Source organism: Chionomys nivalis, chromosome 13 (genome assembly GCF_950005125.1).
Source record: "Chionomys nivalis chromosome 13, mChiNiv1.1, whole genome shotgun sequence".
Taxonomy (NCBI): Eukaryota; Metazoa; Chordata; class Mammalia; order Rodentia; family Cricetidae; genus Chionomys; species Chionomys nivalis.
In genome coordinates this window covers 68,352,338-68,365,586 of record NC_080098.1, presented here as the reverse complement: position 1 = coordinate 68,365,586, position 13,249 = coordinate 68,352,338, and the positions used below count along the sequence as shown (strand labels likewise).

The following is a 13,249-nucleotide window of genomic DNA, read 5'->3' as shown; positions in this document are numbered from 1 at the left end:
ATCCCAGCACTTGGGACGCAGAGGTAGAAGGATCTCTTTGAGTTCAAGGCCAGCCTGATCTACTGAGTAAGTTCCAGGACAGCCAAGGCCACACTGTCTTGAAAACTCAAAAAACAAAACAAAAAAATTGTATTGAATACACACACTTAATTGTTTCCCTCCTAAAACCACAGTAATACTAGAGAAAATAAAATTGTAAATACTGATTTGGGTGCGGTGACACAAATCTTTAATCCCAGCCCTTGGGAGACAGAGGCAGGATGATCTTATGAGTTTGAAGGCAGCCTGGGCTACACAGTGAGTTCCAGGCTAAGAGACCTAAATATCCAAAACTATATTCCAAAAAAAATATTCCACTCCTCTGCCAAAGGCAACTAACTTGGGGAAAACAGATGTTATGCACAAAATCAGAGAAAATTATCAAATCAGATGTTTGGGCTCTAGCCCCTTTCTTTTGTTTTTCTCTGTAAATTATTACTGATGAAATTTAGACAGCTCTTTATTTTTTACCTTATGTGTATGTTTATTTTACCTATATGTATGTCTGTGTATCATGTATATGCCTGGTGCCCATGGAAACTAGAAGGTGGTGTCCTATCTTCTAGAACTGGAGTTACTTATGGTTTGGAATTGCCATGTGGATGCTGGGAACTGAACCTAGGTCCTCTAGAAGACCAGCCAATGCTCTTAACCACTGAGTCATATCTCCAGTACTGCTTCTGATTTCTAAAGATTTATTTATTTATGGTTATAAGCGCTCTATTTGCATGTATGCCCGCATGGTAGAAGAAGGCATCAGATCCTACTACTGTCAGCCACAATTCCCACAACCCAGGTCTTCTAGAAGAGCAGCCAGTGTTTTTAACCGCTGAGCCATCTCTCCAGCCCTGCTTCTGATTTAACAGCACTTCTGACAGCTAGAAGACAATTTCTTCAAAGTTCTGCACAAAATTTATTTCTAAATATCTAAAATAATTAGCCTACTTATTAGTCAATACACAAGAGAAAAGAGATTTTTCAGACATGTGAGATCTCAGAATTTTACTTTCCAAATAATCTTCAGAACAAGGGAGTAATCCCCGCTACTTAGTCACATAGTCAGTTCAGTTCTTTTGATTTCCACAGTTTTTGGTATTTATCCCTTTTCCAATATTTAGCAATGAGGACAATCTCATTCTCTTGTAGTCTCTGGGTTTATCGTCAATGACTGAAAACACCCAGCAGATCAGTGTGTCAGGAGAGCACTTCTCTAGCGGTCCGATCTATTGATGAATCCAGATCTGAGTGGACTATTGAGAGATGGCAAAACTGGAAGGGGAGGCCCTAGCTGGAAAAGTGATCACTGGAGGCTGCATGCTGCGCTGGCCCCTTCCTTTACTCCTTTGCTTCCTGGCTGCCGTGACAGACTGAAAACCTCCAAAACTTTGAGCTTAAATAAATCTTCTTTCCTTGAACTGTCTTTCTCACACAGTTGGCAGTGATGAACTGCCGACCACACTGGCCTTTACTCATTACACACCTACAGTCCCAACTCTCGGAATACTAGAGCTCTAACAGCTGATTATTACCTGACATTGTGAGGCTGTTTGTCACATGAAAGAACGGTGTTTGCGATGGATTGCTGTAGGTGCTGCCGCTGCTTCCTCAAGGTCTGCTGGAAGTCATCTTCCAGGGTCTGCACTACGTAACGCAGAAAGAGGACTCGTCCAGGCAGAGTTTGGCCCTGAGGAAGAGCAAATAAGCAGTCATGCTTGTTTCTCAGTCCCTTGAACGACAGGAAACCATGGGCTGTCATAACCAAAAGTCTAACGAAAGGCTATGAGCCAGTAGGTCTGCCTGTATCAAAGAGAGTTTGGTGGGAGACAGCAGGTATGCTGAGTCTATAGAATCCACCATAGATTCTACCATATTCTACCAACTGTTTTCCAAAGTGGCTGTACCATCTGTGTTCTCACCGCAATGACAGACTCACTTATTCTTCACCTTCTTGCCTAAAAATGTGTGCAAAAGAGATTCTATATTAAATTCTATCTTAGCCCCTTTAAATTAGTGTTAAAGTTTGAATGTGTGTCCTCTACAGGCTCATGTTCCAAAGAGGACAGCTCAGCTGGTGCTAAGTCACTGAGAGTATGCCTTTAAAGGATACGTGTTGATCCAGCCCCTTTTCTCCCTGCTTTGTGAATACTATAACTGATGACTTATCTCCACTGCCACACCTTTCTACTGGTCTTCTGACTCACTAGTTTGGAACAGAGCCAGCTAGCCATGGCTGGAATCTCTGAAACCAAGAGCCCAAATAAATCTGTCCCTTAAAATTCTTTCAAGTAGTGGTCACTGTGAGGAAAATTCTGATACAAGGATCAGCTTATCCATAGTCATGCACAAGGATACAAAAGTTGGTCATTCTGCAAAACTGAGATCCAGGGGGGATACACTCTTCAGAGGAATGTCCTAGAATGTCTCTAATATCCAACTTCCTCCAACCAGTACCAATTTCCTCTAATGCCATCAACTATGAACCCGCCAATGGAGTAAAAGCCCTCATTCAGTCACCCCCTCCCCTTTTTTTCCCTTCTGAGACAGGGTCTCTGCATAATCCTGGCTGTCCTGGAACTCACTCTGTACACCAGGCTAGCCTTGAACTCAGAGATCCACCTGCCTTTGCTACCCTCCCCTGACAAGTGCCGGCACTAAAGGTGTGCACCACCTCTGCCCTCTATTCAGTCACCTTTTTAAGGGCTAAATATACAAGCTGGGGACAAAGCCTTTAACACATGAGCATTTATAGGACCACTGGAGGTGGTGTGTGTGTATATATCATTTTTGGTCTTACAGTTGTTTAATCTCTAATGATCTTTTCCCTTCCTTCCTCCCTCCCTCCCTTGAATTTTTGAGACTTGGTTTCTCTGTATAACTGTGTGTAACAGCCCTGGCTGTCCTAGAACTCCCTTTGTAGAGCAGAATGGCCTTAAATTCTGCCACCTGAGTGCTAGGATTAAAGGCGCGTGCCACCACTCCCAGCTCCTTTATTCTAAAGTTTTCAAATGTTCTGTTAATTCACTAGTGTGGGATTTTTCCAGCTTTTTTATGTAGGCATTTAGTGCTATAAACTTGCCTCTTAACACTGCCTTCATCGTGTCCCATAAATTCGGGCATGTTGTGTGGTCATTTTCATTGAATTTTAGGAAGTCTTTAATTTCCCCCTTTATTTCTTCCTTGACCCATTGATGATTCAGGTGAGCATTGTTTAATTTCCATTTGTTTGTGGGTTTTCTGGAATTAGTATTGCTGTTGACTTCTAGTTTTAAAGCATGGTGATCTGATAAGGTACATTGGGTTATTCCAATTTTTTTGTATTTGTTGAGGTTTGTTTTGTTACCGAGTATGTGGTCAATTTTTGAGAAGGTTTCATGAGGTGCTGAGAAGGTATATTCTTTTCTGTTTGGATGGAATATTCCATAAATGTCTGTTAAGTCCATTTGAGTCATAACATCTGTTAGTTCTCTTATTTCTCTGTTCATTTTTTGTCTGACTGACCTGTCCAGTGGTGAGAGGGGAGTGTTGCAGTCTCCCACTATTAGTGTGTGGGGTTTAATATATGATTTAAGCTTTAGAAGTGTTTCTTTGACATATGAGGGTGCCCTTGTATTTGGGGCATATATGTTCAGTATTGAAATTTCCTCTTGATGGATTTTTCCTGTGACTAATATGAAATGTCCTTCTTTGTCTCTTTTGACTGATTTTTTTTTTTTTTTTGCAAGGTTTTGCTTTGACAGCAGGTATGGGTTGAGGGGGCACACAGGCCTGACCCCCGTGTTCCGTTTAACCATGTGAGGAGACCCACGGCAGTGCTGGTGGTCCTGGGGGACCAGCCAGAAGAGCTCAGCCGGAACCACTGGCTTCGAGGCTTTGTGTTCATTTCGCCTTCGGCCCCTTCTCGATAGGCTTCCCGATGTCCTTCCCCCGGAGCTTGAGGACGATGGCTCTCTCAATTTTGCCCAAAACCTGGTTATTCGGAATGGCCCGTTCACTTTCATAGTCTGCGATGACTTGCGGCTTTTCATTGATTTTCGTGGCCAGGTCCTTCTGTGTCAGGCCTTTGCTCTGCCGGCCCCGCTGAATCACTTTGCCCACCTCCAGGGTCACCCTGTCGTGATGCAGCTCCTTTGTCTCCCGGTCTAGCTTGGCCGTGTTCTTAGTGATGGAATGCTCCTTGTTCTGGCCAGCAGCCCATTTCTTGGATGTCTCCACATCTTCTCCTCGTCTCTGAGCTGCTAAGATGGCTTGCTTAGACTTGGCCTGTGCGGCCGTGGGGCCCTTCTTGCGCAGCACCATCATGGTGTCCCAGTCACTCTCCGCCATGGCGTGGCGGTCCGTCGGTGGCTCTGGCAGCTGCTCGAGACCTGGCACTCTTTTGACTGATTTTAGCTTGAAGTCTATTTTGTTAGATATTAGGATAGCTACACTCGCTTATTTCTTAGGTCCATTTGATTAGTATATTTTTTCCCAACCTTTTACTATGAGGCGATGTCTGTCTTTAAGGTTTGAGATGCATTTTTTTTTTTTTTTTTGTTTTTCAAGACAGGGTTTCTCTGTAGCTTTGGTGCCCGTCCCCGAACTAGCTCTTGTAGACCAGGCTGGCCTCGAACTCCCAGAGATCCGCCTGCCTCTGCCTCCCAAGTGCTGGGATTAAAGGCGTGTGCCACCACCGCCCGGCGAGATGCATTTCTTGTATGCAGAAGAGGGATGGATTCTGTTTTCGTATCCAATCTGTTAGCCTGTGCCTTTTTATGGGCAGGTTGAGTCCATTTACATTAAGGGATATTAATGACCAGTGGTTGCTATCTCCTGTTAATTTAGTTTTCATCGTTGGTGTTAATTTGTGCATTTTTTTCTTCTTCGGGATTTGCTGCAATGAGATCATCAATTGTCTATTTTTGTTGGTGTAGCCATCTTCCTTGGGTTGGAGTTTTCCTTCTAGTATTTTGTGTAGGGTTGGATTTGTGGTTAGGTATTGGTGAAATCTAGATTTGTCATGGAATATCTTGTTTTGTCCTATGGTAATCAGCAATTTTGCTGGGTATAGTAGTCTAGGGTGGCATCCGTGGTCTCTTAATGTCTGCATAATGCTTGACCATGATCTTTTAGCTTTCATTGTCTCCACTGAGAAGTCAGAAGTAATTCTGATAGGTCTACCTTTATATGTTACTTGGCCTTTTTCCTTTGCAGCTCTTAATATTCTTTATTCTGTATGTTTAGTGTTTTGATTGTTATGTGGCGAGAAGTTTTTTTTTTTTGGATCCAGTCTATTTGGTGTTCTGTAAGCTTCTTGTATCTTCATAGGCATATCTTTCTTTTGGCAGGGAAAGTTTTCTTCTATGATTTTGTTAAATAAAATTTCTGTGCCTTTGAGTTGAACTTCTTTTTCTTCTATACCTATTATTCTAAGACTTGGCCATTTTATGGGGTCCCATACTTCATGGACATTTTGGGTTAAGCTTTTGTTAGATTTAATGTTTTCTTTAACTCACGAGTCTATTTCCTCTATTTTATCTTCTGCACTTGAGATTCTCTCTTCCATTTCTTGCATTCTGTTGCTCATGCTTGCATTTGTCATTCCTGATCTTTTTCTCATGATTTCTGTTTCTATAATTCCTTAGGTTTGTGTTTTCTTAATTTTTTCTATCTCAGTTTTCAAGTCCTGAATAGTTTCTTTTATATGTTTGAGTTCTTTTTATTGGTTTTCTTTAAGTGATTTGCTGATATCTTCCAATTTTTTGTTTGTTTTATCTTCCATTTCTTTAAGGTAATTTCTTATTTCATCTTCAAGAATTTCAAACATTCTCTTGAGGTTATTTTTTAGATCATTTTCTTCTGGTTCATCCATATTTGGTTGTTCAGGTCTTGCTTTTGTAGGTCTTTAGGTTTTACTGGTATTGTGTTGCTCTTTGTGGTGTAGCGTGGGATCTTACCTTTTCTACTCATCTTTTCCTCTAATAGGTGTGGTTGGGGCTGTCTGAGGTTCTGTTGAATAATTTTCTAGGTGCCAGTGAATCCAAAGCTCAGATGGTTGTTCCTCTTGGTACAGTCAGTGTCACAGTTCTAGTTACCCCGTTGGTTATTCTTGTTCCTGGAGGTAGCTCAGTGCTCCTGTGCTTTGGTCTGCTCCCTTGGAGTTTGCTGTCTCAGGCCTACTTTGGCCTAGGCTGCTGGCTTTGATCTGTTTCTGTAAATCTTGGTCTGGATCTCTTCCTGCAGAAGTCCCTGGCTTGGAGTTGGACTTGTTCTGGTAGAGATCGCTGACTCTAGATCTGGTCGCTGGGTCAATCCTGATCTGCCCGTGTCCTAGGACTGGGTTTGCTCCTGGCTTCTGCTCCTGGCAGAGCTTGTTCTGTGTCTCAGGTAACTGGTTCAGTCCCACTCCAGTTCTGGTGGAGGTCGCAGAACTGGGTTGGCTCCCAGGGCTGGATTTGCTCCTGGCTTCTGTTCTCCCAGCTCCTTTAATGATCTCCTATGTTTATTTCCTTTTTCATCTCTTATTTATTTAAATATTTTGTTCTTTCCCTTAACTCTAGCTAACAGCTTTATTTATTTTTAGTTTTTGGAGAATGAACTCTTGGGTTGTGATCTTTTTTGAGAGTTACATATTTGAAGAAAGTAGCTTTTCTACTATGTACAGATTGGATTTATTTAAGGTAAGACATTTAGCAATTAGCATGGCTTGAAATTCTGGACCTGTCCCCTTTCCAGTAATACCCACTTTAGGCATGTACTGCCCCTATTCTGTTTTCTTTTGTATATGTGGCATGTGTGTATATGTGGGTGCATGCACTTGCAGGGAGGGCAGAGGAAGACATCAGGTGCCTTGCTCTATCACTTTGTCTTATCCCCATGGTCTCTCTCTCACTAACTTAGAAGCAGGCTGATGGCATACAAGCTCAAGAAAATCCTCTTGTTTCTGCCCCCACAGTGCCAGGGGTTACAGGTATGTATAGCCACACCCATCTTTTTACATGGATGTGGGGGATTTGAACTCAGGTACTCAAGCTTGCACAGAAGATGCTGAGCTATCTTCCCAGCCTCCTGCATGATAGTTAAGCTTTTTGGGCTGGGTGGTGGTGGCACATGCCTTTGATCTAAGCATTCAAGAGGTAAAAGCAGACACATTTCTGAGTTTGAGGTCAGTCTGGTCTATGGAATGAGTTCCAGGACAGCCAATGGAATACCAAGAAACCTTGTCTCGACAAAACCAAACCAAACCTTATTGTTTAAATATTAATTATATTTACATGAGTGTATATGCATGTGCACATGTTCATGTAATATACACATGTGTGGAAGGCAGAGGACAACTTATGAAAGTCAGTTCTCTCCTTCTGCCATGTGAGTCCAGCAGATTAAACCCAGTAGGCTTGATACCTAGTTTCTTTACCTGGTGAGCCATCATGCTGGTCCTCATATATCATACTGTTTTTTTTTTAAAGATTTATTTATTATATATACAGTGTTCTGCCTGAATGTATGCCTGCAGACCAGAGGAGGACACAAGATCTCATTACAGATGGTTGTGAGTCACCGTGTGGTTGCTGGGAATTGAACTCTAGATCTTTGGAAAAGTAGCCACATGAGTCAACTCTCCAGTCCCTATACCATGCTTTTAAATGTATATTTAGCATGCCATGATCTGCATGTGGCAGTTTAAGGTCAGAGGATAACTTAAGAATCCCATCTCTCCTTCCATTTTGTTGAAACAGGTTCTCTCTCTCTTGCTTGCTTTTCAAGACAGGGTTTGTGTTCCTGGCTGTCCTGGAACTCTCTTTGTAGACTATGGCCTCGAAGGAATCTCAGGAATTCACAGGAATCCACCTGCCTCTGCCTTCTGAGTGCTGGGCCACCATGCCCAGCCTGTATCAGGTTGTCTCTAGTTTATCTGCTTTACTGTTTATTCCAACACACCTACCTAACCTGCCATCTCTTGGAGGATGCTGTCTCCAACTCACTACGCTCACTATAGGAGTGCTGGGATTACACATTTGTAAACCATAGTGAGTTTTCTAACATAGGCTCTGGGGATCAAACCCAGGATGTCACAATTTTACCTACTGAACTATCTTGCTAGCCTTCATGTACTTTTGTTTTGTTTCTAGACAGGGTTTCTCTGTGTAACAGTCCTGGCTGTCCTAGAATTTGCTCTGTAGGCCAGGCTGGCCTTGAACTCACAGAGATCCGCCTGCCTCTGCCTCCTGAGTGCTGGGGTTAAAGATGTGCACCACCACTGCCTGGCTATGTACTGTACTTTTAACTGTCTTAATTTTTCCCAAGTGGCTTGATTCTCAAACTTCTCTTGCTTCCCCTGGTGTCTGCCTACTGAACTGTAGCCACTATCGGTAGTTTCAACCGGACATTATGGCCTGTTTTCAAACCATTCTATTGTTTTTGCCCATGCTCTGATGCAGGCAGGTCAAAAGTTAATCTCTTGAGCAGCTCCCCGACAAACTGACACACTTGGGGTATGGCAATCTGTCTCTAAGAAGGAGCTGGGGAATGAGTGGTTTCTTTCTGGATGTAGCTTGTTACTTTAAGAAAGGGGTGGGCTGGAGAGATGTCTCGCAGTTAAGAGCACTATTCTTCCAGAGGACCCTGATCCAATTCCCAGCACCCACATGGCAGCTCACAACTGTCTGTAACTCCAGTTTCAAGGAACACGACACCTCACACAGACATATACACCAATGCACATAAAATAAAAATAAATAAATAATAAAAAAAAGAAAGGGGTAAATACCTGAGCATGGTCAACAGTACAAAGTTGCTCCCTCTACTGATGGAGCACCCTCATGATCAGGAGTCTGACTGCTCTGCAGCTACTCTGGAGTTCTCACAAGTCTTGTGGTCTATTTGTCGTCTGGCATTGGAATATTTGGTCCCCCATTGGTGGTTGTTTGGGAAGGATTAGGAAGCGGGGCCTTGGAAGAGGTGTGTCACTGGGTGGACTCTGTGGTTTCAAAAGTCTCCCACTGTTCCTATCCTGCTTTTAGATCAAGATGTGAGCTATCAGATGTTCCTGCTGTCATGACTTTGCTCAGTCATCCTGGACTCTAACCCCCTAGGACCACAAGTCACTTCTACTTTACAAGAGTTTTGATGTGGTCATGTCTTAAGCTTTGTTGTACATATGCGACTGAGTTCATTATCACCAGGAAAGTTTTCCTCAAACTGTGTGCTTAAATATGCCTAAAATAAACTTCCAGGAGTCAGACTCTCAACCTTTGAAATAACACTGGAGTTGTGCTGAACCAAATTTTCTTCTTGCCTCTCGTGGATCCATTCTGCTGGTTTTGGTTGTAGGCAGAGACCCCTCCGCCACTCTGACTGCTATGACTATGTGGTGTTTTTGGATAAATGTGGGTGACTTTGGGGCTTTGAACCAAAAGTGACTAAATGCTAAAAGAGTTTAATGGGCCAAGTTAGTAGGAGCCTGGAAGACAGTGCAGAGAGCTGTGTGGACTTTGGAGGCCCATTCAGAGGTTTTGGAGGGGAACAATATTTGATATTGGGCTGGAAACTGTTCTTGTGATATTCTGGCAAAGAACATGGTTGCTTTTTGACTTTGTCCTAAGAATTGACCTGAGGCTAAATTGTGAAGTATTAGAAGATTAGTTTCCTTGGAAGATGACAGTCCAATATTCACCCTTTGTCGAGGTTATTAGTAATCACTCTCTCAAGTCTACAATGAGGAAAGAAAGTGGAGCAGGAAGAAATATAAAATGTACAGTTTGACAAGAATAGCATCCAGGAAATTTAAATATTGGAGCTAGCTTTGTGCTGAAAGATGATACAAGGAGATTAAGAAGGCCTGACCACATTGGAGTAAATGGAGGGACACCTTCACAGAGATCTTACCCAACTAGCTTCCAGCTTCTGAAAGGAAAAGACAGGAGGAATTTCCTGCTTCTAAAAACTGCTGCAAAGCCAGGTGGTAGTGCATGCCTTTAATCCCAGCTCTTGGGAGGCAGAGGCAGAGTCTCTGTGAGTTCAAGGCCAGCCTGGTATACAAGGCCAGCAAGTTCAGGACAGGTTCCAAAGCTATAGAGAAACCTTGTCCTGACAAACCAAAACCAAAACAAAACAAAAACCAAAAAATCAAACAAACAAACAAAACCTGCTGCAAATATGATTCGAGGTGGCCAGGATCTATCCCAAGCAAGCAGCCAAGCTTGGCAGTATTGTCCATGTAGTTCTGGCTTTACAGCCACGCAGGATATATGAGTAATGGGGCTGTGCAATCTTCCTCCACAGTGAAAGAGAGCTGCTGAGAGCAGGTATGTGGCAGGAGAGTCCCTGCACAGAAGGCCTGAGAGGTTATTGCACAAAGCATTGAAGAACCCAAAATACTGGAGATGCCAGAGCCATTAAGATATCTCCTAAGGAGAACTGCATACAGGGAATAGGACCAGCTCAAGAGAGAGAGAGGTATGTTGCAGGAAGCAAAGCCAGAAGGGTGGAGTCATCTAGCCCTTTGACATTAGACATGGAGATACAGGATTTGGAGTTTGCTCTACTGTGTTTCCCTATGGTCCAGAACTTCCTCCCCCTGCTCCATTTCCTCTCTTTTGGAATGGTAATGTGTATTCTGTGCCATTGTAGAGGGAAGTGTATATAATGTGTGTTTTGAGTTTATATAGGGTTACAGTTAAGAGACTACCTTGAGTCTCATAAGAGACTTTAGACTTTGTTTAAACAGTGTTGAGTCTGAAAGACTATGGGGCTTTTGAAGTTGGACTGAACACATTTTGCATTATGATATGGCCACAAGACTATGGGCCAGGAAGTAGAATGTGGTGGTTTTAATGAGATTGGTCCCCATAGGTTCATATATTTGACACTTGGTCCCCAGTTAGTGCAAGTGTTTGGGAAGGATTACGAGGTGTGGCCTTGTTGAAGGAGGTGTCTCACTGCAGGTGGTCCTATGGTTTCAAAAGCCCCCTTCAGTGCCAGTATGTGTTCTTTGCTTTCTGTTTGTGGATCTAGATGATAGTTCTCAGCTGTTGCTCCAGTGCTATGCTCCTTGCCATGATGGTGATGGGCTCTTATCCTCAGAGACTGTATGCCATAAATAAACCCTTCAATCTTTTATTTTATTGGTTTTTTAAGACAAGGTTTCTCTGTATAACAGCACTGGCTGTCCTGGAACTCACTCTGTAGACCAGGCTGGCCTTGAACTCAGAGACCACCTGCCCAGCCTCCCAAAAGGCAGGTGCCCTTGCTCTAAACTCTTCTTTTTTTGGGGGGGGAGGGAGTTTCTCTGTAGCTTTTGTTCCAGAATGCAGCAGTTGACAGCTCCATGTAATGACTCTTAGCAGGCACTCACTCACCATTCACACTGAACTCACTCTTCCCTCTCAGTATGTAGCTTGCATTTCTGAGTGAAGACTTCTTTGGGCTCCAGTGCGAAGATTTCCCTTCCACACATGCTCTAGCTCACGGCTGTCTCTGCCCACCTTCGTTAATCATCACTCTGATGTTTTCCTTACCCCTTTTGAATCTTCATTCCACGCACTGTCCCTCTCTGTTTTCATAGCTATGCATTTGCGAGCACTTTAACAGTTACTAATCTGCAGCATTGGGGATTGGGTTCAGGATCTCATGCATGGCAGGTAAGTGCTTGCTCCACCACTGAGCTGTTTCACTAACCCTTTTACTAATATTTTCAGTTTCATCTCAAGGAGAGAAGACATAATATACTAATATCTGAGTTGGGAAACCACATTTTTTTAACAGTAATTTTTTGGTAGGGTAGGGTTGTCAACAGGAAATAATGGCTCAGGGGAAAAGGCACTGTTCCCAAGTCTGACTGTCTACAGGAAATAATGGCTTGGCAGTAAAGACACCTGGTCCCAAGCCTGACAACACGAGTTCAGTCTTCAGGACCCACAGGACAGAAGGAGAACTCCTAAAAGTTATTTTTTGACTTTCACACACAACATGGCACTTTCAAATACACAACCATACTCACACCCACACACAAATAAATGTAATTTAAAAATTCCTCTGCAAAAGATATATCTTCGTAATTTATGTTACCTCTTCCTCCATGACGTAGGTGAGCAGTTTCCAGTCCCATTCCACTGTCTTGGCATTGGCTGGATGCAACCTGAAAGTCAGGTGACATCAGTCAGAATTCTAGAGAATTTAGTGGCAGAAGAGATAGGGTCTGTAAGGTGACAGGCAACTACGCATCTTCTTACCCTCAGCAGCTGACCTACCCCAATACCACACCATGTCAGTCTGGCCAGCTCATAGCCATTGAGCTTTATGTACTGGGACAGCATGAAGCTGTTAATTTATTGTGTTAACTACAATATTCTATCGTTCGGTTCACTGTGACTGTCTCAAAAAGTGACTCATATCTCATGATAAGCCAATTATAATAGGACTCAGTTTCAGAACTGTGTAATTACGAAAGTTGATTTTCTAACTTAAAGTACTATAAAAATCTGAAGCTAAAGACTACAGCATAGATCCCTAAAGCCAAAACCAAGGCAGAGTTGAAAACTGGGTACCAGTAGCCTTTTATGAAACAGTGTCAAATAATATCTTATTCCCAAGTTTCTAGTGAAAACAAGTCATTAAATTCTTTTTTCTTTTTCTTTGGTTTTTCGAGACAGGGTTTCTCTGTGGCTTTGGAGCCTGTCCTGGAACTAGCTCTGTAGACCAGGCTGGTCTCGAACTCACAGAGATCCGCCTGCCTCTGCCTCCCAAGTGCTGGGATTAAAGGCGTTCACCACCATCACCCGGCTAAGTCATTAAATTCTTTTACCAGCAATTGAAGCCAGTTTTGATTGCGTTTCCTATCATTTGCAATCAACATTATTAAGAAACTTCCCTAGGTCAGCTAAATAACGCTTAGACAGGAGAAGCTGTGCCCTGAGTCTACATTCCCTAGAAGACTTGGTCAACCAGTGGTAATGATTCATACTGTTGGATTTTCATGAGAAGCATGTAGGCCTCCTTGAGGACATCCACAGTCTCAGAGCCACTGAGCAGGATTTTCTGGATGATGTGAGCCACAATTTCTCTGGGTGGGTAATGCTGGGGTGAAACAAAGTCCATTAAAAACTGCACAGTCCCCAAAGGAAAGTTTTCTTCAATAGTGTTTGCCACCATTCTTAGTCTTCGGTGAGGGATGGGTTCTAATTTCTGACCCTTGCTCTGTAGAGACAAAGAGATAGACAGACATCAGGATGGG

At 43.0% G+C, this 13,249-nt stretch overlaps 2 protein-coding genes across 3 annotated transcripts in view; both read right to left on the bottom strand.

Moving 5' to 3' along the window:
* Simc1 (SUMO interacting motifs containing 1) overlaps positions 1–13,249 on the bottom strand; it is a 35,296-nt gene that overhangs the window by 9,647 nt on the left and 12,400 nt on the right. For both annotated transcript variants that reach the window (XM_057787151.1, XM_057787152.1), the window contains exons 3-5: positions 12,980–13,212; positions 12,085–12,154; positions 1,569–1,723 (exon numbers count right to left, since the gene is read on the bottom strand). In XM_057787151.1, the coding sequence (XP_057643134.1) occupies positions 1,569–1,723; positions 12,085–12,154; positions 12,980–13,212 (458 nt within the window). The remainder of the gene's footprint in view (positions 1–1,568; positions 1,724–12,084; positions 12,155–12,979; positions 13,213–13,249) is intronic.
* LOC130885591 (endothelial differentiation-related factor 1-like) lies at positions 3,775–4,366 on the bottom strand. The gene has a single exon (XM_057787158.1). The coding sequence runs from the start codon at positions 4,360–4,362 to the stop codon at positions 3,916–3,918; it is 447 nt and encodes a 148-aa protein (XP_057643141.1). The 5' UTR covers positions 4,363–4,366; the 3' UTR covers positions 3,775–3,915.